Genomic DNA, 27,323 nt, shown 5'->3' with positions numbered 1-27,323 from the left:
TGAAGGAGAAACTTTGTTTAGAAATATGGAGAGACCTGGTTACATAGAGGACAGACTGGATGCCACTTGAGCATTCACCCATTATTCATAACTGATGAATTATGCATGTCCTCCTCAACCTCTCTACATTCATATACCTATACATTATACTTTGATCATTTAAATAAAAAAAATATTACAAACAGTGGTGCCAATACATCACTTTGGACATGTATTCACCACCTCCAAAAGAGACAGACTATAATGAAAGGTGAGTGTTCTTAAATCTACACGCATCAAAACATGCCTTCAAGCTGCAAGGCTGTTTGTTACAGAACTCTATGGCAATTCAGATAAATAAATCATGCTCTCGGGCAACAATGCATAGCTTTTCCCCCCACCATGGCCTACTGCTAGCTAAAACACACCGTCCGGGATTGAAGAGCCATTTTGTCTCGTACCTTTCAGTTGACCTAAATTACCTTCCCAACCCAATCTAGTTGGACTAGTAACTGAAAGGTTGCTAGGTTGAATCCCCGAGCTGACAAGGTAAAAATCTGTCGTTCTGCCCCTGAACAAGGCAGTTAACCCACTGTTCCTAGGCCGTCATTGTAAATAAGAATGTGTTCTTAACTGACTTGCCTAGTTAAATAAAGGTTAAAGAAAAAAATGTTTTATCCAACAATAAATAAGTGTTGGTGACACAGCAATTTGGACCGGACACTGAGGATGAGGCTGGATGGAGGAGTAGACCATCTCCATCAGTTAGTCCTACTGTATCTGTACTGGCAGACATGACGTGGTGCCCCACTGACGGACCTAAGAACCTGATCCAGTCGTACAATATGTCACGTTGGAGGCCTGCCATGTTGTTCTGTGATTGTGTCTGCCATGGATGGTGTTTAAGGTGTCATGTTATTGCTGAACTAAGAGGAACACTGTCTAAACTAAAATGACTAATGTTGAATTGAATAGAGTAGTACATTATGGTACACAGTGAATGAAATATTGAGGCAGTACATGGTACACAGTGAATTAAATATTGAGGCAGTACATGGTACACAGTGAACTGTAGCATAGTAAATGGACAACACATTGAAAGAGGCAAGGGGTTTAAAATTGACTTTTTTTTAATCACATTCACATTGCAATAAATCTCCATATTATAACTATATATGTTACACTGGAAAAAAGGAATGATATACACACATTGAAGTTCCTTCAGTACATTAATACGATTCATAGCGTTCGGTATAAACAAAATTATACTTGCTTACAACAGCTGGTAAATACTGTTAATGCTCTCTCCTGTTGAAAATGTTATTACTACAACGGAACTAAAAAAAAAAAACGAGTGTAAAAACAGAATTATTCGCAACACTACTCAGTAAATGTAGCTCCTGTTTATCCAGAATCAAACCCACTTCTGCTTTGGTACCATCCTGAGTAGGAAATATGCAGACGATACAAAATCAGGGGGTACATTCACCAGAGCCGTCTAGTGTTAGGAGTGACATCCTGTGCTACGATTTCAGTGGTGGTAGTTAAGAAGAGGACAGTAGCTGCTAAGTGTGACTAAAACAAATGACTGCTTTTAACTACATTGAGAGGAGAGTACCACAACATCCCATAATGTCAGCTTTAGGGTCAGGCGACATTGGGGTCAATTCTATTTCAGGAAGTAACCGGATAAAACATTTCCAATCTAAATTAAATTGACCCATAACCTGGTCTGGAACTAATTCAACTCAACGAACAGGGAGAAAGTTCCAATGCAGTCTTAAAATGAAATCTCTTCCTGTCAATTGATATCGTCTTCCGTGACATTTGGACCCTACGTGTAATAAAAATGAGGCTTTTAAAGACGATTGCTCTCCAACTTAAGTGTGTAAAATACCACAATGTCAGTCTGTTTTCCATCCAATATGGACCTAAAGAAAGGTAGACCTAATAACATCGGAATCGCAGAGTAGTCAGATCGATACCATGTGCTGAAAAACAGCAAAAATAAACTCAAATATCTGAGCGTCATTTTGAGCACACAATATTTCATTTTCAACATAGACATATGGAGTGTAACAACACATTAATAGCTATTTGTGATATTTATTTTAACATATGTACACTTTTATACTTGTTCGTTCGGGGGAAAAAAAACAGACATTCTTTACCCAAACTAAATGAATACCATAATGACTTGATTTGGAACAGTTAAACCATGAATCGCATGACTGAAAAAAGCACAGTCATCGGGGGAAACAAAACATGTAATGGATGCCTTCAATGGAAATGCTCTGACCACTTTCCTACAATCAGACCAAACACACGCACAAGCAGAGTGTACACACACACACACACAATGACTGTAGCACAAGCAGAGTGTACAGAAGACTGTTTTTATTAATTGACCACAAAAGGAACATAAAAATGGATGCAGCCACAACAGCTCTCGCACACGCACACACACACACACACACACCTCTGTTCAACACTAATAGGTTCCACTCAGGCATAGAGACAGAGAGAGCCATCGCTTGGTCCACCAGGTCCAGATGCCAGTGTGAGGTCCGAAGACAGACCAACCAATTCCACCAAGCCTCATTATACCTTTCTTTTCAGGCAGATAACAGGGCACCAAAGCATGGACACTGTACTTCCTGTGTCTGAGTCATTCTGCCAGGGTCCTTGCATGCCCTTTCCTTATTCAGTCATACAGCAGCCCCAGTGACTGATGGTAGGCCAGGTGATCGGAGTACGACACATCTAGTTCAGACAAGTGGGTGGGTTTCTCAATGTCTTCTATTTAGCTCGTCCAGTCATCACAAAGAGTTTATATCTTCACAACGATTTCTGAATCTCAACTGAAAATAATCAAAACGATAGTGTGTCAGATATGTGCTGAATAACCACTTCCTCTTCGTCGATGCATCCTCGACAGAAAGCGAGGGAAGTGTGCCGCGGAGGCTCTCTGTGGTCCATGATCAGCCACTCTGGTTACCTTAGCGACCAGTCCTTTCAGTTCAGCTCCAGCCACGCGGTCAGTCTCTACTCTGATCCATCTCAAATCCGGTTCAATAAATAGTAGAAAAATAATCCTTTATTTCTTCCTTTTTTTTATTGTTGTCTTCTTAAACATAGGAGATCCTTTCTTTACACTTTTAAACAAGTTCAGACCCTTTTAGAATAAGGCCAGCAGCTGCATCTCATCCCCACCACCCCCCATGTTCTGAGCGGAGCTCTGCTGGGCTACAGAGGCTAGTGTTCCTCCTACAGTGTATGATCTTCCAAGGAAACTTCCAGCAGAGGGGGTGGGGGGGTGGGGGTCTGGCCTATTCTCTCTCAGCCCACCTCCCCTCACCTTGGCTGGGCCCAGTGGGAGCCTGGAGGTGATGGTAGTGGTAGCGTTGCATGTCAGGGGCCCCACCAGTGTAGCGAGGCGTAGCCAGGCGAGGAAGAGGGCCGGTCGGGGGTGGAGGAGAGCCAAGGCCCGGGGGGGGGGGAGGGGAATGGGGTTTAGGATCAGCACTCTGCGTCCACACTGTGCACGGTGACGGCCGCCTGCAGGCGGTGCGTGTGGAGCGGGTGGTGGTAAGGGGGGTGGCGGTACGGGTGGAACTTGTGGCTGAGCAGCGCCGCCGTCTGAGGGGGCGTGTCCAGGTCCAGGTCGTCGTCGTGGTTACCCACGTCCACGCCGGCCGACAGGGGGTCGTTGTTGCAGGGAGGGTTCTCGCTGTCCTCTTGAGGACTCATGGTGCTGTAGCCTGATGTGACAAACACAGGAACACACGTGTTACTACACATTCAATTCACATACATACATACATACATACATACATACATACATACATACATACATACATACATACATACATAGACAAGGACACAGAAGCACAGTGATGTGTCCCAAACTTGGATGCCTTGCCATTGCTTCTCTGCCCCTTACTGTAATCTGAACAGCGTACTACGACAGAGGGTAGAAACGTCTGAAGAAAATAAGCACGACTTTACACACCAGAGTATACTTAAAGCGATCTATAATTACAGTCTAGGGAACACAATTCTTAGCCATCACGCCTCATTAATTACATCCGTGTGAAATCTCAATCGTTGTAGGAATCTCTGGAGAAAGAGAGCTGTACGCGCAGCGAGTGGTGCGCGTTGCACGTGGGGTGGTTTGAAGGGGCGAGCTAAGGGAAAGTGTGTGCCCCCGCAGTGGAGGGGAAGAGCGAGCATTCAAGATGGGGGAAAATAAAATCGCCTACACGTTTGAATCAATCCCTCCATCTTCAACGCCTCGATCTATTCCTCCATCCATCCCCCCCCCCCCCATCTCTCCTCTGAATCCCCGCAGATTATTGGCATTGCAACATCGTACATCTCATCTCTGCCTCTGAAACTGCCAAACGCCCAGCAGCCTTCAGGCCCTTTAGACTCAGAAGAGAAAACGTCAACTCTGAGAAAACACTAGAACTGTTGAAAGAAGAGAAATCTGCTGAGTGTAGTGGAAGGTAGATCGGAGTGGATGACGGGTTTAGGAGTGGGCAATGGTAGGCATCTATCGGGATCTATCTAAGCGAAACAGAGAGGTACTGATATAGACTTGCTAGCAGAGCTTCTGAATGGGATTTGGGCTATCGAAATGTTCTCTGAAAACAGTCAGAGGGAACTTCAAAAGGATCCGGGGGAGAGGAAAGATACCGACTTCAGTGGCGCTGCCTTATAGCTCCTCTCTCCTACCCACAACTCCTGCCACCTCCTGATGACAAGTCATTTCAGACAGTGCTACTGCTGTTGTCTTTTGTCGTCGGTTTTTTTCCCCCCAGAGTAGCACAGGGTGTGAGAATACAGAGACCGGGACTAAAACAGGATGTGAAAAGGTCAGGAGTGATGTAATAACTTACACAAAGACATAATACATAGAGAGAGGCTGAATTACTAATACCCATAGCAGGAGGTCTGTTTGCCTGCAGGCTGTTAGACAACATCCTTGACCCCGAACAAACACCAAATGCTCCTCCAATTCCCTGGCGTGTGTACCAACAGATACCAGCTCAGTATTTCCACACACACACACACACACACACACACACACACACAGTGTTAAAATGTGTGAGTGTTAAAATGTGTGAGTGTTAAAATGTGTGAGTGTTAAAATGTGTGAGTGTTAAAATGGTGAGTGAGTGAGTGAGTGAGTGAGTGAGTGAGTGAGTGAGTGAGTGAGTGAGTGAGTGAGTGAGTGAGTGAGTGAGTGAGTGAGTGAGTTCAGCGTGTACAGAGACCCTTCAGCTGTGTGAGAGCGTGGACTGTGGGAGGACACCTTCGACTGAGCCGAGGAAAAACAACTTTTTAACACTTTGCCGTTTGCCCTGAAGCACTTCCACCCCCTTTCTTACACACTCTCTCCATTTCTCAACTGCCTCGCCTTCACTTCTCCCTCCTTCACTTCCCTCTCTGATCAGTGGTTACACAACCGGCGCTGCCTCGAAAGAGACTCGTCTCCAGAGGAGAAGCGAGGGAATAACAAAGGCAGCATGTGCTATCTGTTATGTGGGTTTCCAGAGTTACACCACTCTTCTCCCTGTTTAACCAGAAATGTGTGTGATTTTAAGGGGAGTACAGTGCCCCGTTTCCTCTGTGGTCATCTTGTGGTCTTACCGTGGTCACTCTCCGTCCCTGACCGTCCCCAGTACCTCCTCCTGCGTTCAGGGCTGTGGGTGTGTCTCTCGATCACCGCCGCGATGAACCGGGTGTTACTGACTGGAAGACGAGGAACAACAAGACAACAATCCAGGTCAACTCAAGGGCAAAGGTTAGCGAACACAAGGTCAAATCAAGTTAGAGGTGCAATATTTATTAGCTGTTCAGCGGTCATTTCGAGCGAGAAACTAATCAAGGATTGTGCCTTTAACGAGTGCACCAAGAGTTGCTTTCAGGATTGCAACGGCTCACAACCTTACAGAACACTTTTATTATTAATGGAACCCATTGGTGAAGTAAAGCACACCGAGTGCACAAAACATTAGGACATAAACTGACCAGGTGAAAGCCATGATCCCTTATTGAGGTCACTTGCAAAATCCACTTCAAAATCAGTGTAGATGAAGGGGAGGAGACAGGTTAAAGAATGATTTCTAAGCCTTGAGACAAATGCAACACGGATTGTGTGCCATTCAGAGGGTGAATGGGCAAGAAAAAAGATTTAAGTGCCTTTGAACGAGGTATGGTAGTAGGTGCCAGGCGCCTGTCAAAAACTGCAATGCTGCTGGGTTTTTCACACTCAACAGTTACCCGTGTGTATCAAGAATGGTCCACCACCCAAAGGACATCCAGCCAACTTGACAACTGTGGGAAGCATTGGAGTCAACATGGGCCAGCATCCCTACGGAACTCTTTCGACACCTTGTCGAGTTCACGCCCCGACGAATTGAAGCTGTTCCGAGGGCCAAAGGGGGTGCAACTCAATATTAGGAAGGCGTTCCTAACGTTCTGTCCCCTCAGTGTATATGGCGTACTTACTGATCCCCCTGTCTTCATGGCTGTCCTCGTCTCTCTCGTCTCTCTCATTATCCAGGTTAGACATCCTGACGGACATCTCTGTAGGGAGGAGGGAGAGAGCGATGGATTCTCTTTAGCCAGTGTTAATAATGAGTAATACTACCATTAAGAAGAGGCTCTACGTTGCGGCGTCTAGAAAGGTCAGCCGTTCACTTTACATCATTCCCACGGCAGCCGTAGCAGCTTTCTCTAGCAACACTAAGACCTAAGACACTCAGACAACATTGGAGCAATAACTGTCTTCGAGTTGGGAGTACATTCATTGCAGACTTAGACAAATCACAAAGTGGTCTTGAATGTCAATAACATTTCCTATGCGTGAGACTTGAATCAAACCTAAATCAAAAAGGCGACTAGCTGCATTTACATAGTCAGTTTCTGGGTGACGGTCATCCTAAGTATGTCACGGTGTCTTACCCTGTGCAGCCAGAGGGGACATGTGTTGATGTGAGCGTCGGTGGATCTGGTGTCTGTAGGCGTAGACAGCCAACACGAGCACCATGATACAGCCCATAATACCCCCGGCAACCGGCCCAACCGGGGCACTCTTCATCATGTTCAGAGACACTACCTCTTCATCTGGAGGGGAGAGGGAGGGAGGGGGGGGGAAGGGTTACATTATATCTATAACAGGAGAAAACTCAACGGACCGATTGTCGGTCTGCACAGTACGGGCCGTTCATTCGCCGTTCACTTGCTGTCAGCGTGGTGCGTTATAGGGACCACCCGCCATGTCCGCCCATTTCTACATGTAGAATAGGTTTTCAAATGACCTCCGGCGCTTTGTTCAGAGGTGCCAAGTACTATAGGCTGAAAGACGCTCAACAACTCTACCGGTGTGTCCGAGCCTTAAAGTTACCGAAATATTATTCTTGGAGGATTATCACAGAGCTGTGTGAAGTCAAACATCATTCCACAAAGTCTATCCCACTAGCTCATTCTGTTTGCATGACCTCGTGACAGCAAGGTTGTGTGTAAACTCACCCAGCATCCCCATGCCGTCCATGTAAGGGCTCTTGGCCCCCACGATGCCCCCGAAGCACTCTTTCTGCAGGGCACAGTAAGGCTTGTCCAGGTGGGTCTTCCCATCACTGTCCACCATGCACCACTCACAGTCCAGCACGCCAAAACAGTCACTGAGGATCACAGAGTAAAGGTCAGAGTTAATAAAGTCTATGATGTGCAAGGGATTTCCTTCACAGTTAATCTCAGCAAATCTATTTTTGGAAATGAATTGTAATCTGAAACGTTGCTCTTCTAAAATCAGCGTCACTACATGATTTAATCCATCTATGTACCGACAGATGACAGAAGGTGAGGCCTAAATGAAAGACTTTATTCTCCGGTACAGTATTTCCTCCCCCTGCCGTTCCCCCAGGTTGGTGATGTGGGCTGTAATGGGTCACACTTCCTTTGGGATAGTCCATCGGTAGATGTTCTACAATACGGTCATACTATCAACAGACTATATGTTGATAAGCAACTGCTTGCTAAGGTTAGGGTTAGGTTTAAGGTAAGGTTTAAAAAAATAAGGGCTAGGGTAAAGGTTAAGTTTAGGATTAGTAGATCGTTAGTTGAAACGTTACGGATGGTCTGTAGAGCATCTACAGATGGACTACCCAAATAGAGTGTTAAACCCCTCCGTGTGCTCTACCTGCTGGTGAAGCGCTGGCTGCAGCGGGTGTTGATACACTGGGGCAGGGTGTCCTGCAGACTGGAGTCCATCACCGTCAGAGACAGGGGCTCCTGGTGCACCTCGCAGCTGGGGTTCCTAAAGAACAACCACACGTGGTCAGACCACACGGTCGCAGGCCAGAAACGTACGGCCGGCGACCACGCGGTCAAACAGCGGCAATTACAAGCCAGATAATGAGAGCCACCTGGCACCGGCAGTCAAGCTAAGGAAGTCGAGAAACGGCGTGGTCAAAACAGTTCAATCCGTGAACGGAAACGACAAAAAGGGATAATGGACGGTTCAATGATCATTTAGGTTACAGCTTTCAACGGCTCAACTGAGGGAGAAACTAGCATTATAGAGCGAAGGTCAAAAGAGGGAACACGACACATGAATGCCGGACTGTCTGCAGAACGACAGCTTTGTGGATGATCTCGACTACGCACCCCCTCTGTCCACCACACATTCCTCCATTTCTTTTCCCAAAAAAAGCCCCCGCCAGCCAGACGTAGAGTATGTCAGTGGAATGATGCAGACACAGTGAAATGGTTGCCTGAAGACTGGCGTCTCGGTGTGTGTATTACATTTAGTCATATAACAGATGCTTAACAGTGCCTCCGGGAAAGTATTCAGACCCCTTGACTTTCCCCACTGTTTGTTACGTTACAGCCTTATTCTAAAAATGGATTAAATATTCTTTTTTTTCCAGCAAAATACACACAATATACCATAATGACAAAGTGAAAACAGGAATTACCTTATTTACTTATGTATTCAGACCCTTCGCAATGAGACTCGAAATTGAGCTCTGGTGCATCCTGTTTCCATTGATCATCCTTGAGATGTTTCTGCAACTTGATTGGAATCTGGCCTCCAGAGAGGCGCATCGGTCGAAGGCACTGTATCGCAGTGCTTGCTTCGTTCCCAGGCTGTGTAACAGCCGGCTGTGACCGGGAGACCGATGAGGCGGTGCACAATTGGTCCAGTGTCGTCCGGGTTAGGGGTTTGGCCGGCCGGGATTTCCTTATCCCATCGTGCTCTAGCGACTCCTTGTGGCGGGCCGGACGCCTGCAAGCTGACCCCGTTTGCCAGTTGCATGGCGTTTCCTTCGACACATTGGGGCGGCTGGCTTCCGGGTTAAGCGAGCAGTGTGTCAAGACGGAGTGCGGCTTGGCAGGTTTGTGTTTCGGAGGACGTATGGCTCTCGACCATCGCCTCTCCCGAGTCCATATGGGAGTTGCAGCGATGGGACAAGACTAACTACCAATTGGATATCAAGAAATTGGGGAGAAAAAAAAGGGTAAAAGTACAACAAAAAAATAATCCTTGATTGGAGTCCACCTATGGTAAATGCAATTGGTTGGACATGATTTGGAAAGGCACACACCTGTCTATATAAGGTCCCACAGTTGACAGTACATGTGAGAGCAAAAACCAAGCCATGAGGTCGAAGGAATTGTCCGTAGAGCTCAGAGACAGGATTGTGTCAAGGCACAGATCTGTGGAAGGGGGCCAAAAAAAAAATGCTGCAGCATTGAAGGTCCCCAAGAACAGTGGCCTCCATCATTCTTAGATGGAAGAAGTTTAGAACCACCAAGACTCTTCTTAGAGCTGGCCGCACGGCCAAACTGAGCAATCGGGGGAGAAGGGCCTTGGTCAGGGAGATGACCAAGAACCCGATGGTCACACGGACAGAGCTCTAGAGTTCCTCTGTGGAGATGGAAGAATCTTTCAGAAGGACAACCACCTTTGCAGCACTCCACCAATCAGGCCTTTATGGTAGAGTGGCCAGACGGAAGCCTCTCCTCAATAAAAGGCACAACAGCCCGCTTGGAGTTTGTCAAAAGGCACCTAAAGGACTCAGACCATGAGAAACACCTTCCTCTGGTCTGATGAAACTGAAATGTAACTCTTTGGCCTGAATGCCAAGCGTCACGTCTGGAAGAAACCTGGCACCATCCCTATGGTGAAGCATGGTGGTGGTGGCATCATGCTGTGGGGATGTTTTTCACCGGCAGGGACTGGGAGACTAGTCAGGATCGAGGCAAAGATTAACGGCGCAAAGTACAGAGATCCTTGATGAACACCTGCTCCAGGGTGCTCAGGTCCCCATCCAACCTGACAGAGCTTGAGAGGATCTGCAGAGAGGAATGGGAGAAACTCCCCAAATACAGGTGTGCCAAGCATATAGCGTCATACCAAAGAAGACCCGAGGCTGTAATCACTTCCAAAGGTCTTTCAACAAAGCACTGAGTAAAGGGTCTGAATACTTATGTAAATGGGATATTAAATATATATATTTTTTTATATACATTTCCCAAAAAAATGTAAAACCTGTTTTTGGCTTATCGTGTGTAGATTGATGAGGGGAATATGTTTTTTAATAAAGCTGTAAACGTAACAAAATGTCGAAAAAGTCAAGGGGTCTGAATACTTTCCGAATGTACCGTATATACAGAACAACGTACAGTTAAGTGCATCCATCTTAAGATAGCTAGGTGAGATAACCACATATCACCGTCACTGCAAGCACATTTTTCCTCAGTAAAAGTAGTTATCAGCAAAGTCAGTGCAAGCAGGAAAAGACAAGGGTCCATGCTATCTGGGATCCTTGGAATATCCTTACCCCATTGAAGTTGACATGTAAAATGGTCAGGGGAAATGGTTAGGTAAGGGTTTAGGGTAGGGACGTCCCAAGGACCCAGGATAGCACTGACCAAAATACAATTGTTTTTTGGAGAGAGAGACACTCTGAAGGGGTAGGTTTTCAGATGTTTTCGGATGGGTCCTGACATTAGGGGGAAGCTTGTTCCACCATTGGGGTACCTGAGCAATCATCACAGCTATTTGATTATTATGACAAACAGACATGCAGGACTGTAACTGTTGTTGATGGTAGGCTACTTAATACAGAACCATAATTATGGATCCTAGCACTCACCTGTTTTCAGCATAGCTAAGGTTGCCAGTACATTCATTGACCTCCAGGGGGCACTCACATGGACACTCGCACTCATTCTGCTCCATCCTGCAGCAAAAGTCATACACACTTAAAAATGTTTTCAAAAATAATTACATTATCTACAGAGATGATTAAAAAAAAACAATAGTTTAAATAATGTAACGCACACTATTTAACCCTGTTCATACAACTGTTTACACAGATAAATCACTCATTTAGTAATAAGAAAGCCATCGCAGCTCATCTCCTCTGCAACTGTGTGTTCTGTGACCGTGTCTGACCTGTGACAGTTGAGACAGAGGCGGTCCACGGTGCTGCAGGCACAGAAAGCCAGCGAATCGCACGTCTCGTTGACGATGCCAGCGAAAGCGTTGGTCCCTGGGATACGGGTCAGACGGTACTTGGAGCAGTGGCTCCCGTGGACAAGGTTTGTCAGGTCACCCTGAGTAAAGGCGATGGATACAGTGAGAGAAAGAAGATGTGCTACTATACTATGGTTTATCAAATGGCTCTTACTAGGAAAGCACCAAGGGTCTACAGTATTTTGCTGCTCTTCTGAGTAAGCAACAGTGAGGCTGCTATATTATTTCCCACCACTTAGTGGGGCTATGATACTGATAAATATTACACACGTTAGACTAAACAGCCCAGACAAAGTGGTGCATCTATCTAGCAGTCGAATTGGGCACGCACTCTCGTTTGTGTCGCAACCTAATCTCAGTGACCGCATCGTAACCCATCCAACTTACAATGATACTGCTGTTGAACTTGTAGAAGCGCTGGACTGTACGATCACTGAAGCTGTTGCAGAGGTTCTTCTTGACAAAGTTGGGGTGGTTCAAGATGTCGTTGGCCACCAGCGGTTCCTTATGGGTGATGTGCTGCTGTTCGGCGGGGGCGTGGCCTTTAGGGTCGATGAGGGTGGGGTGGGCCACCAGGTAACCCCTGTCCTCCATGATGAAACACCTAAACACACACAGAGAGAGAGAGACTCCAGGTCAAGTACCATTCCTTTTACTGAACAGTCCAATGAATTTGACTTAATGCCCTTGAGCCAAAAAACGTGAACACATGCCCACTGAAACCCATCTGACTTCAACACAATAGAACCCAGAGCTCAGAGTGGAAGGCAGAGAGAGCAGTGTTAAATCAGAAGAGAGAGGGGTGGTAGAGAGAGAACAGTGTTAAGTCAGAAGAGAGAGGGGGGGGGGGGGTGTTCCGAGGGAGAGAGAGCAGGGTCTGGGGGTAAAAGAGCGCCACATGAGCCAGACTCCAGCTCAGCTCATTCTATTGTCCTCCTGAGCCCCATATTACCCCATCCTGCCTGAGCCAAACACAAATCAACCCCAACCAAGTCCCTCTGAGCCCTAAATTACCCCATATTGCCTGATCCAAACCCATTCAACCCCAGCCAGACCCCAGTCCTCTTACCCTGGGTTAATCCTGTTAAACATGAACCACTGAACACCAAGACTCTCGGAGAGAGAGAGAGAGGGGTAGAGAAAGAGGGAGGATGGGGGGAGAGAGAGGGAGGGAGAAGGAGAGCGAGGCGGGGAGGGAAAGGAAAGAAGGGAGAGGGAAAGAGACTGGAAAGAGAATGAGAGAGGGAGAGAATGCAGCAGCAGCATCTAACGTAACAGGATGTCTCTGGAATGCAATTATAATCAGCTTATCTCCTTTTGTCTCCATTTCTCCCTCTCCGCCTCTTCTAACCAGCACAGAGTTTATTTCTGGACCACAACAGAGAACTTCCGCCAGTCTCTTCATATGGTTTCTCCCACTGAGCAGAGGGCATGCTGGGATCCTGCCGAACTAAGTAACTGTGCCATTCGAATCAGATTCGCTTGATTCAGAGTCTTTAAAAAACACAAACACCAGTGGGTCATCCCTCAGCAACCCTATCAGGCATATCCGCAAACCTTTAACGACGGGAGAGAAGGAGCCCTCAAAGAATGACGTACCGGATCTTGTTGCCCTTGTCCTGATTGCAGATGGGTAGCAGGTCCAGCAGAACCTTGTACAAGTAACGCAGGGTGAAGTCTATGCCCATCACGGCTACCGCATACCCTGAGGCCATCTGAGAACTGCACCGAGAGACCGGAGAGGAGAGAACAATTATTAAAAAAGCTACACATTTCATATTCTCTACCTACCTTCCCTGCTTGTGGATGCAAACCTACCCCCCCCCCCCCCCCCCAAACCAGTGAAGGCTGCTGAGTGGAGGACGGCTCACGATGTGTCTGGGACGGTGCGAATGTGTTTGATACCATTCCACCTATTCCGCCCCTAGCCATTACCGTGAGCCCGGCCTCCCCAATTAAGGTGATGCCAACCTCCTGTGCCCCCAAACACGTGCTCACGCGCACACACACGCCTACACACAAACACACACTGAGCCTGCATTATCAGAGCTGTGTGTGTGTGTGTGCCTTAAAGATAAACAGAATATAAATACACATCTTAATATGCAGCCTGTGTTAGCATTACAGTTGCCTGCGATCGCCTCCAGTCTACAGCCTCCACTGAGATTACACAGTAACTACACTACACATGCAGATGAACGGATAAAACTTCAGTCTCTGGCAGCCATTTCACACTGCGTCTTTATGCGCAGGTCACTTGTACTGCTTGAAATGCCGACGTGCTATTTTCACCGTATCGTGTAATTCTATCAAGGGCCCAAAACAAAGTACCTTGAGGCGTGGATGGTGTGGCTGATGGTGACCACGTAGCCAGCCCCGCCCACATCCAGGTAAGGCCCAGTGAAGGTGATGAGGCCTGGGTTGGCTACAGCGTGCTGGTACCTGTATGGGTCAAAGGTCAGTGAAGGTGATGAGGCCGGGGTTGGCTACAGCGTGCTGGTACCTGTATGGGTCAAAGGTCAGTGAAGGTGATGAGGCCTGGGTTGGCTACAGCGTGCTGGTACCTGTATGGGTCAAAGGTCAGTGAAGGTGATGAGGACTGGGTTGGCTACAGCGTGCTGGTACCTGTATGGGTCAAAGGTCAGTGAAGGTGATGAGGACTGGGTTGGCTACAGCGTGCTGGTACCTGTATGGGTCAAAGGTCAGTGAAGGTGATGAGGACTGGGTTGGCTACAGCGTGCTGGTACCTGTATGGGTCAAAGGTCAGTGAAGGTGATGAGGCCTGGGTTGGCTACAGCGTGCTGGTACCTGTATGGGTCAAAGGTCAGTGAAGGTGATGAGGACTGGGTTGGCTACAGCGTGCTGGTACCTGTATGGGTCAAAGGTCAGTGAAGGTGATGAGGCCTGGGTTGGCTACAGCGTGCTGGTACCTGTATGGGTCAAAGGTCAGTTAAGGTGATGAGGCCTGGGTTGGCTACAGCGTGCTGGTACCTGTATGGGTCAAAGGTCAGTTAAGGAGGTTGGCGGGCAGGGTCAGGGCAAAACAAACAAGTTGATGCGACATGCTAATTCCACGACGATACATGGTGGGTACCGTACTAACTAAAGACGGGGGAAAATAAAGAGGGGAAGAAAAGTTGACTGACAAACATTCCTACCGGAACATTCCAGGGTGACAATATATAAACGGCCTGCTCTACAACTGCCGTGCAAAATGAAAAGTGTCACGCAGGGTTTCAGTAGATTCAAACTTTTCCATACAAATTCAATCATTCTAACTGAAAACAGAGAAAGTTATGTGCTAAGTCGGGCCAAAACGCTGTGCAGTAGGACATAACTTTCTATCCCTCTCTAGGAGTCTGGAACTATTTCAAAGCAGCCCCCCCTAAATAAACCTCACCATTGTCTCCGGGTTGGGTCGAAGGCTTTGTCCATTAGCGAGCCGGGGTAAATCCGCAGCACCCCATTGGGCGTTGCTATGTAACGGCGCACAATGTAGCAGTTGAGGCTACTCATCTCCATGAGTGTCATCCATTCATCTGTGACGTGACTGGTCGCCATCACCTCGTTCCTGACCGACGACTGCAGGGGGGACAAAGAGGGACATGGCAGGGTTTCGTTTAGATGGGCCTGGGAAGAGGAGAGGAGCCGAGCTCTCTCTTTAAGCCCAGCTCAGGATCTCAGATACTCTCCCCCCCCCCTCACCCTTCACCAAGAGTCTCTCCCCCATCCCGTACAGAGAGGGGCTGAGAACGCTATGCACATGCCAAAAACATGGAGCTTTTCTCCAGCTTCTCCTTAAAGACACAGAAGGAAGTGTAAGAAAGAGACTTGGGCGGCAGTTCATTTCCTTTCTTTTGGTGGCTTTCGCTAGTGTGCGTTGGCTCACGAGTCTTTCAGGAAGATGACTGTTTGATGGCGTCTCGATACTGACGCCGCATCTCTCTACGACGGTCCCTACTGTTAAACGACTAGCATATTGACAGGAACTTTACTGTTTCCCCCATTTACCAATACCTTTACATAACTTGGTGTGTGTGTGTACCTTAAGGCCAGGGTTGGCTATGAGGCGTGTGTTGTCACTGAGGTAGGCTGTGTAGTGTTCCACCATGCGTTTGGTCTCTGGCTGACTGAGGTGCTCGTAGGGAGAGGAGAAACTCCCTGCAGACAGCATCACCGTAGGGCTCTCTGAGAGACACACAGAGAGAGAGAGAGACACACAGAGAGAGAGAGACACACAGAGAGAGAGAGAGACACACAGAGAGAGAGAGAGACACACAGAGAGAGAGAGAGACACACAGAGAGAGAGAGACACACACAGAGAGAGAGAGACACACACAGAGAGAGAGAGAGACACACACAGAGAGAGAGAGACACACAGAGAGAGAGAGAGACACACAGAGAGAGAGAGAGACACACAGAGAGAGAGAGACACACAGAGAGAGAGAGACACACAGAGAGAGAGAGACACACAGAGAGAGAGAGACACACAGAGAGAGAGAGACACACAGAGAGAGAGAGACACACAGAGAGAGAGAGACACACAGAGAGAGAGACACACACAGAGAGAGAGAGACAAAAATGAATAACGACTTACAGTTCTACAAACATAGCAAGCTCTGAGACAAAGAACACTAAAAACGGCCCCCGGCATCGTCTTTCAAACGCAACCTCTGCCTCTAGCCTGGGTTCCTCTGCCCCGGTCATCGACTGTACGGCCTTAGCTTTGGTTCTTACCGACGGTGGCCAGCTGTTTGAAGTGCAGACAGGAGGAGGGTTGTCCCAGCAGGTCTAGGCGGTGATAGAGCAGCTTGGAGCTGGGAGCAGTGTTCAGGTTCTTCAGGTGTTTCACTGGGATCTCTGGCTGGACGTACACTATGCACAGGATGAACGATGTGTCCTGGACCTGGGGAGAGGAGCGGAAGGGGTTCGTGTGTTAACGGGGCCATCCCTGGTGCACAGACACAGCAGTATAATATAGACACTGGGTGGGACGGAGAGTGGTGGAGGGAGAACAGGATGGCCGTTTTATGTAGGAGCTTCGACTTAGAATAGAGATGTACAGAGCAGAGGCACAGCTTGGTAGTCTAGTGGTTAGAGCGTTGGGCCACTAACCGGTAGGTTGCTGGATCGAATCCCCGAGCTGACAAGGTATAAATCTGTGTTTCTGCCCCTGAACAAGGCAGTTAACCCACCGTTCCCCGGCCGCCATTGTAAATAAGAACTTGTTCTTAACTGACTTGCCTAGTTAAATAAAAAATTACAATTAAAATACATATATTTTCCTATGAGATTTGTACAATCCATTGATAAGATACGACTGATCCGAACTTGTGGTTTAGAAACTCCAGAACTCAGTGACATTACACTCCTACTCCTGTCCGGTTTCTCCTCAAGTGTGTTTACCGTCAGACGTCACCTAACTTTGATCAAGGTTTTATGCTCTATAATTCGTTTTTTCCTTTTCATTGTCAGTATCATTTTTTTCCCGGCATTCTGGCGCCCTTAACATCCATAACGGTTGTGGACGTGACGGATCACATCTTAGCTTCAGAAGCTTGTGCCTTCACCACATTTTGTGTGCTTGTTCTGAGATGTATTCCTCGTACTTTTACTGAAGCAATTGTTGATCTCTTGAAAATGATGTGTTCTAGCTAAGATTCTCTTGGAAATATACACTGAAATGCATCTCTCATATACGGCACTGTTTTCTTTAGATGGAAAGAGAAGTGTTTCTGTAAGTAGTCCGAGTGTCGTTTTAAAATCCAGTGTCCAGAAAAGTGGATCGGCAGTATAGGCACATGTATATCGTTGCATTATATATATATATATTTTTCCTACAATATTTCATAAAATGTTTAATATATTCATATATTATATTTGCGTCTACATTCAACTGGTAAAGGTTCATTTTGATATACATAACAAGGGGGGGGGGGTCTTGGTCTTGTACTCCACTGGTCACACCACATTTCAACGTGGACATTTTGCTAATATTTGTTTGAGTTGTTCAATGAGATTTCAACCTTTATTCGCTCAAAAAGACAGCCAGAAGTTTGTTGAATTCCTAATGTGTTATCACACTAGGATTTCAACCGTCTAAAAGCATAACCAAATTCCAACGGAAAACCAACGTCTGATTGCTTGTTTAGTGGTCATCTAAGTGTCTTACCACTGCGCTTTCAGCCATTTAAAAGCACAAAAAAGATCAAATGGGAATCTAATGTCAGCCATTTTGTATTCATAAAACTTAATGTGTTACCACTGTTTTTCATCTAATAGCACAACCAAATGACCTGGATTGCAGTTGAGATGACATTAAAAAGTACATAGTGCAAGTGATCAATGCTGTTCGAGATTCTGCACAGATTATTAAATTATTTGTGAAGATCTCCACAGAACTTCGACTAGGGCTGTGGCGATACCAGTACCGCGATATTTTTCAACGGCAAAAATGAAAACACGAAGCAGGCAACTCTTTCGTCCATTAAAAACCTGCTGTATGACATCTGCTGTACATCTGCTTTAGCTTGGGAAATAAATAAAAACGTGACTCGGGATGCAACACAATATTAGGAAGGTGTTCTTAACGTTTTGTACACTCAGTGTATTTAGACAAGAGATCTCTCAATAATCATCCTCGTGGTATCACATTGGTAGTAGTCAGTGACAAATAACAAAGCTAACCAAGTCTGGTTTTAAACCCTGGATGGGAGACCAAACGAATAGCTGTTGATGGATCAACTCTCCAGAAGGAGTTGCTGCCCGGCGTATAGTTTCTTTCTGATAGCGGAAATGACGTTGAAGATCTGACGTTGTTTCAAAGGTACACATTCAACATATTTCGTACAAGGTTTTGGTTACAAGCAGGGCTTAAAATTAACACCCGCGGTTAGATTTTGGCATTGGGGGTAAAATGTCCATTTTACCAGCCAGTCACGTTGGCGAGTAGTCAGGATTCCACAGTGCGTGCATTTCACTCACATTTGTGAATAGAAATAGTCGCCGCAGTAGCGGTTTTCAAATTATTTCTGCCGTTTTGTTTCACAGCCGGTAAATGAAACGCACAAAGTCAAAGAACTACGAATCCTTTAGTCTATCCCACCTCAAGCTGCAACACTGCCTGGCTAGGGCTTGTGCGCACGTGAAGAGCTGATTGAAAGATTTGTTTTTAGAAGCGCTGTGCACTGGGCATAACAGTTGGGTCTACTTTTCTTGACATGAAAGTCTTTGTCCTTGTGCTTCTTGGATAATTGACATTGTTTGTTCACACACGAGGTTGTTTTTCAATGTTTGAGTTTCAACTGCTAGCGAAGATAAGACAACGCAGCTATTAGTCAGACTCCATCTCACAGGCACAGGACTCCCAAGCTGCGTTACCAGGTAACCTCCCGCCCTTAAAGGGGCAGGTGAACATTTCTCTCATTTATGATATTTTGGTTAAACGGCTCAGGTCGCAACAAAAACAAAAAAAATCAGAAATGAAACAATACCACATTACTTCTTACTAGTAATACATGTATTGTTTTAGAAACATTACAAAGCATGCTCATCTGTTTTTGTGTGTTTTGTTAGTGTAATTTTAGCGGGGGAAAATATTCTGGCTGTTAAACAATTTGAGTGGCTGGAGTTTTTTAAAATCTACCTGACAGTGGCTGGGTGGACCAAAAATATAATTTTAGAACCTGGTTACAATGATGACAAGCCTGTCGTTGAAATTTCACACTCAAAACAGTTTACGTTGATGCCTTTTTGTCAAATCCAATGTATTTTCCACGTAGAAGCCACGTCACAATACATTGACAAATGACCTTGAAACAACGTTGATTCAACCAGTTTGTGCCCACTGGATACTATTCAGGCTGTAATATCTGTAATTATGCAATGGTAAGGCACTATGCCCTTCTGCTGACATTTTTTAAAAACATTCCAAATGACAACAAATGTGTTACATCAAGAAATCTCGAAAGTAATAATGGAAATAATATTTTCAAAATTATCATTTGTGTGTTCAGTCAAGCATTTCCTTCGAAACGGCTATCCATGTTTTGACCTACAACTTACAAACTAAACAGACTTCTGCTAATATGTTCAGTCTCCCCAAAAAGCATGTCAGTTTCACGTAAGATCCATAATCCCTCTTAGTTTCTGTATTTCTCCAACATGCCGAAATTTTGAAGTACGCTTTCTTGGGTATACACTCCGCCCAAGGGTTACGATAGACATCAAAAGTTTCATTTATATTTTGTTTGTCCATTCTGTGAGGCATTAAAGTTGTGATTTTGCGCGGCAAATGTAATGTCCATAACGCTGCAATTGCCCCTCTAATGCTTGGGCCAAGTTTCTTTTTTAAAAGGCCACTTTTAAGATGAAAATTCTGCTAATTGGAGCTGGAGGAAAACAAAGACGCAGCACTGCAATTGTTGGCTTGCTCTATTATTGATAGAGGGGAGAAGAAAGAAAGAGAGAGGGAGGGACAGAGGGGAGAGAAAGAGAAAAGAGGGCTCTAGAGAGGAGATATACAGAGTTAAAGGGAGACGGATGGTGAGCGACGGCGGTGCACCGTACCAGTTTCCATGCGTAGCTGACGTTGTAGGCCTCCCTGCTGGGGTCTCGGAGCCGGTTGGTGTGCCAGGACAGAGAGGAGTTGGTTGGCACAGCTATCACCTGACTGCCCAGGGGCAGACTGGAGCGACACAGGGAGCAGGAGGGTTAGCGTTAGCGACAACAATTAATACTGTTCGTACGATAACGCCGAGCGTGAATTGCAGTCCATTCAACAAAAATGCCTCAGATTACGATACGTAAATAAAGATTGCAATAACAGAGAGCGGATGAAAAGGCATCAGACTACATTAGTAGCCCACCTCGAGTTTCCAGCATCTACACAAAACTGGTGAAACAGCACCCTAACTCACCGGAGTATGTTGTCTCGTACTACGGGGAACCCTGGGATGTTTTCATAGTGGATGATGTCCGTGTGCAGCGGAGGCTCGGTCATCAGGTAGGGCCGTGTGAGGGACGGGTGCATCAGGGTGTAACCTGGGGAACCAAGAACAACAGCGGTGTCAGGGGATCTTCACAGGATCCAAACCTACCGTACCCCAGGGGCAGGCTACTGCTCCCTGGGCAGGGCAAGGCCAAACCTCCCCTACTACTGTGGTCCCTAACCATTCTCCAGGCAGGCACCAGTGCGCTCAGAGCAGCAGTAACAGTAAGCTATGGATGAGTGAGAGCCCTTACGAGGGAGGAGGGAATGGGGGGGAGGGGTTGTACTTTAATGAGGGTAAACAAACGGCTTGGCCCAGTGCCAGTTCTACGCCTGTGTGTTTCTAGCAGCCAGCCGGAGGGAGCAGGTTCAGACAGACAGACAGACGGACACGAAAGAAAAGGGGGAGAGAGAGAGACGGATGAAAGAGGGGGAGAGAGAGATGAAAGAGGGGGAGAGAGAAATGGAGGGAGAGAGAGATGAGAGGGAGAGAGAGAAATGGAGGAAGAGAGACAGATGAAAGAGGGGGAGAGAGAGAGATAGATAGATGAAAGAGGGGGAGAGAGAGATGGAGGGAGAGAGAGATGAAGGAGAGGGAGAGAGACAGATGAAAGAGGGGGAGAGAGACAGATGAAAGAGGGGGAGAGAGAGATGGAGGGAGAGAAAGATGAAGGAGAGGGGAGAGATGAAGGAGATGGGGGGGGGGTGAGAGGAGAATGACTCATCTCTGACCTCATTACCTCCACACTATAACAGTCAATTAACATTAAAGCGTCATTCTACTCTCCACTGAACTGTATACCTTCTGTCTACTTGAGTGGCCGATTAGTCAGAACACACCTAACAACTTTAATAGCTTCATTAATGATGGTTTGTTCATCAAATGACAGTGTATTAAGTACCATGTTGCAACAAGCAGTCATCTGACAACATACCCATTACACTAACAATACTGCCAACCATTCAGATTGTTAACAAAAACCTAACCTTCCCTAGCCAGCCAAGGAAACATCCTCCTTTATTTGAAAAGCATCCGCAAACATGTACTTCTTAAATGCAGCCTTTGGTGACACTATGCCTCTCTAAAGGCAAGCCTAAAATGAGTGGCAGAGAAGGAGCGAGCCAAAACTCCAGCTCTTGCCCCTGACTCAGTCTCTCTCTTTCTGTGTGTGAACAGAACCACTGTTACCCTGGAAAGCCCTGCCCTGCCCTGCTGATGTCACCTCACGGCCTGTCAGTGGGTCTTGTCAGTCTGGCCGTGTGTCACAGCCAGGTAGTTCCCCTAATGGGGTGTAAACTTAATGACTTTCCCTCTCAGGCCTGCTGACCTGCCTCACTCAGACCGGTGGCAGCGCCACTTTCATATTCCTACTGGACCTCCCAGTCAGTCAGGGCTCTGAAGGGCCACTGCCCTCTGTCCTGGGATGACTAGAGGGCTGAGACAGGACTTGCCAATGGAACCTGTTCTCCATGAGAATAATTGCTCCAGTAGGAGTTGTATTAACTACATACCAGGTTTCTCTGAGCCTATGCAGAAGTTGTGACACACACACAGGAAAGAGCTTCGTGTTTTATTAGTCACACGTAAGGGATACACATGGTATTCGTCGCCCGACAAAACAACAAGAAATAATAAAAGACAAGAACACAAAGTAAAATGTCAGTAGAATAGAAAGAGAAAGAGAGATAGGTAAGGTACCTTTGTTGTCTATGAGGAAGGTGTAGGAGGCTAAGGAATCCTGGTGGTAGGTGACGTCCTCTAGAATGTAGGCCAGGTTCACGTCTACTCCCACCACGCCTAGCAACAGGTTGCCAAAGTAACATGGCCGGCTCGCCGTCATGATGAAACCTGCAGGGTGGAAGACACGGGTAGTTAAACAACCGCACTGATTTATCACCGAGAGCTGAAAATCAATGTGATGCTGTTTATAAATCCTTCTTTAACACTGATCAGCAGCCCTATTATGCGCACGTAGGAGCACATCTGGTCCCAGACCAGTTTTCAGGTCCCAACTATAACCTAATTACAATGGCCATTTTCTTTATTTAACCTAACAGAAACTGTCCCAGGACCAGTTGTTAGGAAGTCCCCATGGGGCCCTGGTAGGGCAGGCCAAAGCAGAACTGGTCTAGCATATATTTGTTAACACTGATTTAGGATCAGATCATTGTACTCTAACTTTAACCATAATGACCCTAACAGTAAGACTGGCCCTGGATCAGTATATAAACCCACAGTCTCCCATGGGCTCCTAGTACGGCTGGCTGAAGCCGGACCAAGTCACAAACATTAACTGTGAGCCACTAAAACAAACTGATCTGGGACCAGTTGCTAACCCACCGTCTCCCATGGCGTCCTGGTAGGACAGGCTGAAGCGGGCCAGGTCAATCATGCGGTTGGGCAGGTTGATGTAGAAGCGTCCCACGGTGGTCTCCAGATTACTGAGCTGGTTCAGGACCATCATGCTTCCCTTCACCACCGGCAGCGCCGAGCGGTCGGGCACGCCGTACTTCAGCGAGTTCTGCTCTGCCAGGTCCCGCAGGAACGCTAGCTCCTTCAGACCAGTCACACCCTCTGTGGAGGAGGGGAGAGAGATTTTTGTTTATCATTTTGCGGCTTCATGACTCAAAGCAATACGATTAATTGATATACTGACACATCGCGATCGTTCTCACTGGGGGCATAAAGCAGCCTCATAGAGGAGATCCTCCTGAATGTATTGACGTCAACGTAGGAAAAGCATGCATAAGTCCTCCAGCATATTCCTTTATCATAGAGGACACACTAGAACGACCTCTCCAACATGGCTGGCCCGACAGCTGTCACTGGGCACATTTGACAGGGTTTAACGTGGAACGCATGCCAGCCATATCACCGATTGGATTAAGGGGGGGGGGGGGGGGGGGCAAGCCTTATGCTTAAGGCCCTGGTCTGATCAGATGATAAGACACATGGGAATGTGAAAGGATTCAAGTCAATACAGCCGGGCATGTGTGTACCGCAGGGTCAAACCGGACATCAGAGCCAGCTTGGTTGGAGACGAACGTTTGGCGTTCTCTGTAAACTCCATGAAAATAATCTGTGTCTGGTTTGACTGGTTACTGTTAAAAGCATAAATCATTGTCCTGTTTTTTTTTTCTTCTTATCTGGCAGGGAATTTTTCGAGAGATTGAGTCGGTCCGTGATGCGCAATCTGGCAAGAGAGACTGGAAAGTATTATTAGACGACAACAGAGCAGTAACAGACCCATTCCTCAAGATTTCCCTTTCCAGCCATTTGGCCCTTCTAGCTCTAGCATCTCGTCGACGCACGCACGCACTAAGTTCAAACAGCAGAGTTGATGTAGGAGAAAAGACCATTGACCTTTTAACAATCAACCGCTCACATCTGGACCTCTATCGACTGATTACAATCGCCTGCGGTACACAAACAAGAGCTTTCTGGATACAATGCTACTCAACTTAGCATGATTGTATATTTCTGAATCCTTTTCATCGCCGACCCTTTTAAACAAGCAACGCTTGACTGTCACACACACACACACACACACACACACGCTCTCCCTTTGAAGTCTTTAGACTCGAGCCTCTCTCCCAGTCTCTCGTTTTAATTTCCTCATGGGGAAAAAAAGTATTTGTGCTAATTCCAGACTAATGCATGCCCTGTGGAGGGGTCTCTCTGTGTCGGACGCGGACTGAAGGATGAGGAGAAGGGGAGGGAGGCGAGACGGGTAAAAAGAGAGGGACAATAGAAAGGGGGGAGGTGGATACATCACAGACACACTGCAGAAAACAAAAAGCCCTTTGAGGTTCCTGAGCACCTCTTCAGTCCACACTTCCCCCATTCACCCCCCCCTTCCCATATGACACATCCATCCCCTCTCACACCTTCCTCCTCCCCCATCCAGGTGGCTGGGTAGGTCCAGCAATACTACCCACGACACAAACACATCCACTACTGATCATGATTGGTACAACATTAGTCACATTACAAAACATACTGGGTTTTGAATTCCGGTTTTAAAACAGTTCTTTTCTCTCGACTGAGCGAATCTCAATGTGATTTCTGACTGTAGACGAGCGCGTGGGGCCCGAGGGTGATTTTGACCCCAGACCGACCGTGTGTTGGTGGAGGGTTCCCTTACCGTTCATGAGGGCGTAGGTCAGGATCATGACTGAGTTGTTGAGGTGGCGGTTCTCCTCTTTGACCACGCGCAGGGTTTCCCTCTTCTCGTGCTCCGACGCGTCTCGGGACGTGATGCCAGACGACAGGTACATGATCACCATGTCCGTATCTGACAGGAACACGCACAAAAAAAATAACTAAAATGACACACTTCCACATGAACCCTTCAACTCACAAATCCACATTTATTTCAACAATTTTTTTTTTTACAAATACATTGCCACAAGTGTTGTAAAATAACGAATTGCCATCTCCTATAGAACAAGCCTGCGGCATCAGCGGCCAGTGCTAAAGACCGCATTTCCCAATGCGCCCTGTTCTTACTGGTGAGTTGGCGGGTGATGTTGCTGGTGTTCCGGAGCAGCTGGAAGGCCTTTTGGAAGCCCAGTGCATGCAGGGTAGGGCTGTCGGAAGCCTTGAGGTTGTTGACGAAGGTGCTCATCTTCCTCTTGGTCTCGCTGGTGGCAGGAGACAGGTAGCTCTTATAGCACGGGTCCAGAGAACAGGACCGCACGGCCTCGGCTGAGGACAGGATCGAGACCTGGGGGGAGAGGGAAACAAAAAGACCGACACGCACTTTAGCCTTATCGCAGATGCATTCAAACAACAGACACGACAACTGCTGGGATCAAGATTGTCATCACTGGGCACACGTAGTTCTTCGCTTCAGAGGGAGGAGAACGAATATGGATGACTTGGTCAGGGGATAATTGGGGGGGGGGGTGAAGGGGAATTGGGGCAGGGCAGGAAGTTAGGGATGGGTAATCAAATCCGTAGAGTGCTCCTCACCTTGTCATGTTCGTCTACGGAGCTGAGGACGACGAGCGCAGCGTCTCTGGCGATCTGGAGCTGTGTGTCTGTAATGGTCACACCGTGATCGATGATCACCACAATGTGTTTCGATTGGGGCCGCACCGCCGACACGTACACTGGCCTGCGAGAACACACACGCACACATATACACGTGATGAGGACACACACGGTATACACACACACCACATGTACCCGTACACACAAATCTAACACATACACTCAACACAATCCCACTCAAAAACATACACAAACACAATAATCTGTTCAGAATGGCAGTTTATTGATACCAGACAACATTCTCCCATTGTCTGCCCCCAGGCTGGTAACCCTATCCCGCTCTTATATCCCCACTGCTTCATGGTGGCCTGAGCTGAACTGCAAGTTCCCAGGGCTGTCCCCTCTACCTCCGGCTGCCCTGAGCCCTCCACACACTGTTTTCACAAGAGATCCCCTTCCCAGGACTACTGTTGCTTTTGGGAGGCACCACCAACGCTTTTCCAACCATCACCACCCTTTGTCAAGATCCTATTGCCAAACCTGTTTGTGTCGGACCAACCTAGTCTAGAGTTGAAGTGACCAAAGTCATCGGTTTTCTTTTCCTATTAACATAAGCTACATGTAGATTTTTTTGCATTGTAATTGCTGAAAATGTCCATACAATATCTGCAGTAATAGTGGAATGATAGTGTTTCCCCATTTTTCTTTTTATGGTGTGTGTGTTTTTGGGCCCATACCAAATCGTATTCTGATTATGCAGCCTTCCTTTTTGACAACAAAAGACAGTCCGTCCGTCTTCTATCGTCAAATGGGAAAGCTGCACCCTCCCTCTTGTCCATCAGCGTCACTCAGAGGGCTGGTCATCTCCTCCCAAGCAGAATCAACAACGGCAGACTTGGGCAGTAGAAAACGCCCTGGTTGCTAAAATTGCCGAATATCAGTTTGGGACAAATCAAGCAAACGCTTGCGTAGGGAACTATTGTACCATCTAAAATCGCTGTGATATCTTTTCAATGACCAACAATATTGTATTTTCAGCTGTTTGAAGCTGGTGTACAAAACCAAAAGAGATACTCGAGCAAAACTTTAGGGGGGGGTAAATCCAGGAGGGGGACGAAGAGTTGTTCGAATTCAGGCTAAGTGTTGTTGCAATTCGCCTCGTTTCCAAGAGGGGGCTGCATTTCACATGTAACCCCTTTAAGATCTAACTAACCAACACCACTGCCCTTTGTAAAACTCCTAGTACAAAACCCTTGTTTAGGACTAAATAAGTCTATAAAAGGAGACGGCTATGGGTGTGACTGAAGTGACCAAAACCACCTGGTTAACATTAGAGCAGGCAGGGTAGTCGATGAGGTTCGGAGGGCCAAACAGAAATGGAGTTATATTTCCTAGCTGTCAAAATGAGCATAAAAATGTCCTTTATCCATTGTTTTTGGAATTTTCAATGCTCCCTGACTAGCTTTCATTTAAGGGATTGTTAGCGAGCTGGACATAGTCAAGAAACTGTATGAATGTCGGCCCACTATTTCTACACAGGTTTCGATTTGGTTTTAGTCATTTTATGTATGTTTGACACTTCTGTATTAGAGTCTAGCAACACTCCAAGCTGCGTTGTTTGGTTGGTTTTGTCTGGTATTGATCGGTGTGGTAGCACAGCACTAGGAGGCACCGGCGGGGGAAAGGGGACGTTTCTGTTCGGCGCGCCGTGCCGGTCATTCTGACCGTTGGCATTTAAATTGGGTAAATACTCCAGAATAAATGACACATTTCTAAATGAACGCATGTATTATGTTACAATAGGT

General features: G+C 46.8%; 1 protein-coding gene across 1 annotated transcript in view; it reads right to left on the bottom strand.

Moving 5' to 3' along the window:
- Positions 1–1,091: 1,091 nt before the first annotated feature.
- LOC106584031 (VWFA and cache domain-containing protein 1) overlaps positions 1,092–27,323 on the bottom strand; it is an 80,310-nt gene continuing 54,078 nt past the window's right edge. The window contains exons 6-26 of the mRNA XM_014168821.3: positions 25,498–25,642; positions 25,033–25,249; positions 24,668–24,817; positions 22,864–23,097; positions 22,222–22,371; positions 20,452–20,575; positions 20,102–20,219; positions 16,271–16,439; positions 15,579–15,721; positions 14,934–15,115; positions 13,865–13,975; positions 13,133–13,255; positions 11,921–12,137; positions 11,453–11,613; positions 11,151–11,237; positions 8,189–8,305; positions 7,519–7,670; positions 6,952–7,113; positions 6,496–6,573; positions 5,635–5,736; positions 1,092–3,740 (exon numbers count right to left, since the gene is read on the bottom strand). Of these exons, the coding sequence (XP_014024296.1) occupies positions 3,499–3,740; positions 5,635–5,736; positions 6,496–6,573; positions 6,952–7,113; positions 7,519–7,670; positions 8,189–8,305; positions 11,151–11,237; positions 11,453–11,613; positions 11,921–12,137; positions 13,133–13,255; positions 13,865–13,975; positions 14,934–15,115; positions 15,579–15,721; positions 16,271–16,439; positions 20,102–20,219; positions 20,452–20,575; positions 22,222–22,371; positions 22,864–23,097; positions 24,668–24,817; positions 25,033–25,249; positions 25,498–25,642 (3,184 nt within the window). The 3' untranslated portion in view covers positions 1,092–3,498. The remainder of the gene's footprint in view (positions 3,741–5,634; positions 5,737–6,495; positions 6,574–6,951; positions 7,114–7,518; positions 7,671–8,188; positions 8,306–11,150; positions 11,238–11,452; positions 11,614–11,920; positions 12,138–13,132; positions 13,256–13,864; positions 13,976–14,933; positions 15,116–15,578; positions 15,722–16,270; positions 16,440–20,101; positions 20,220–20,451; positions 20,576–22,221; positions 22,372–22,863; positions 23,098–24,667; positions 24,818–25,032; positions 25,250–25,497; positions 25,643–27,323) is intronic.

This window comes from Salmo salar, chromosome 23 (genome assembly GCF_965601325.2).
Source record: "Salmo salar chromosome 23, fSalSal1, whole genome shotgun sequence".
Lineage (NCBI taxonomy): Eukaryota > Metazoa > Chordata > Actinopteri > Salmoniformes > Salmonidae > Salmo > Salmo salar.
The sequence above is the reverse complement of the archived record's forward strand: the minus strand, read 5'-3'. Positions and strand labels throughout refer to the sequence as shown.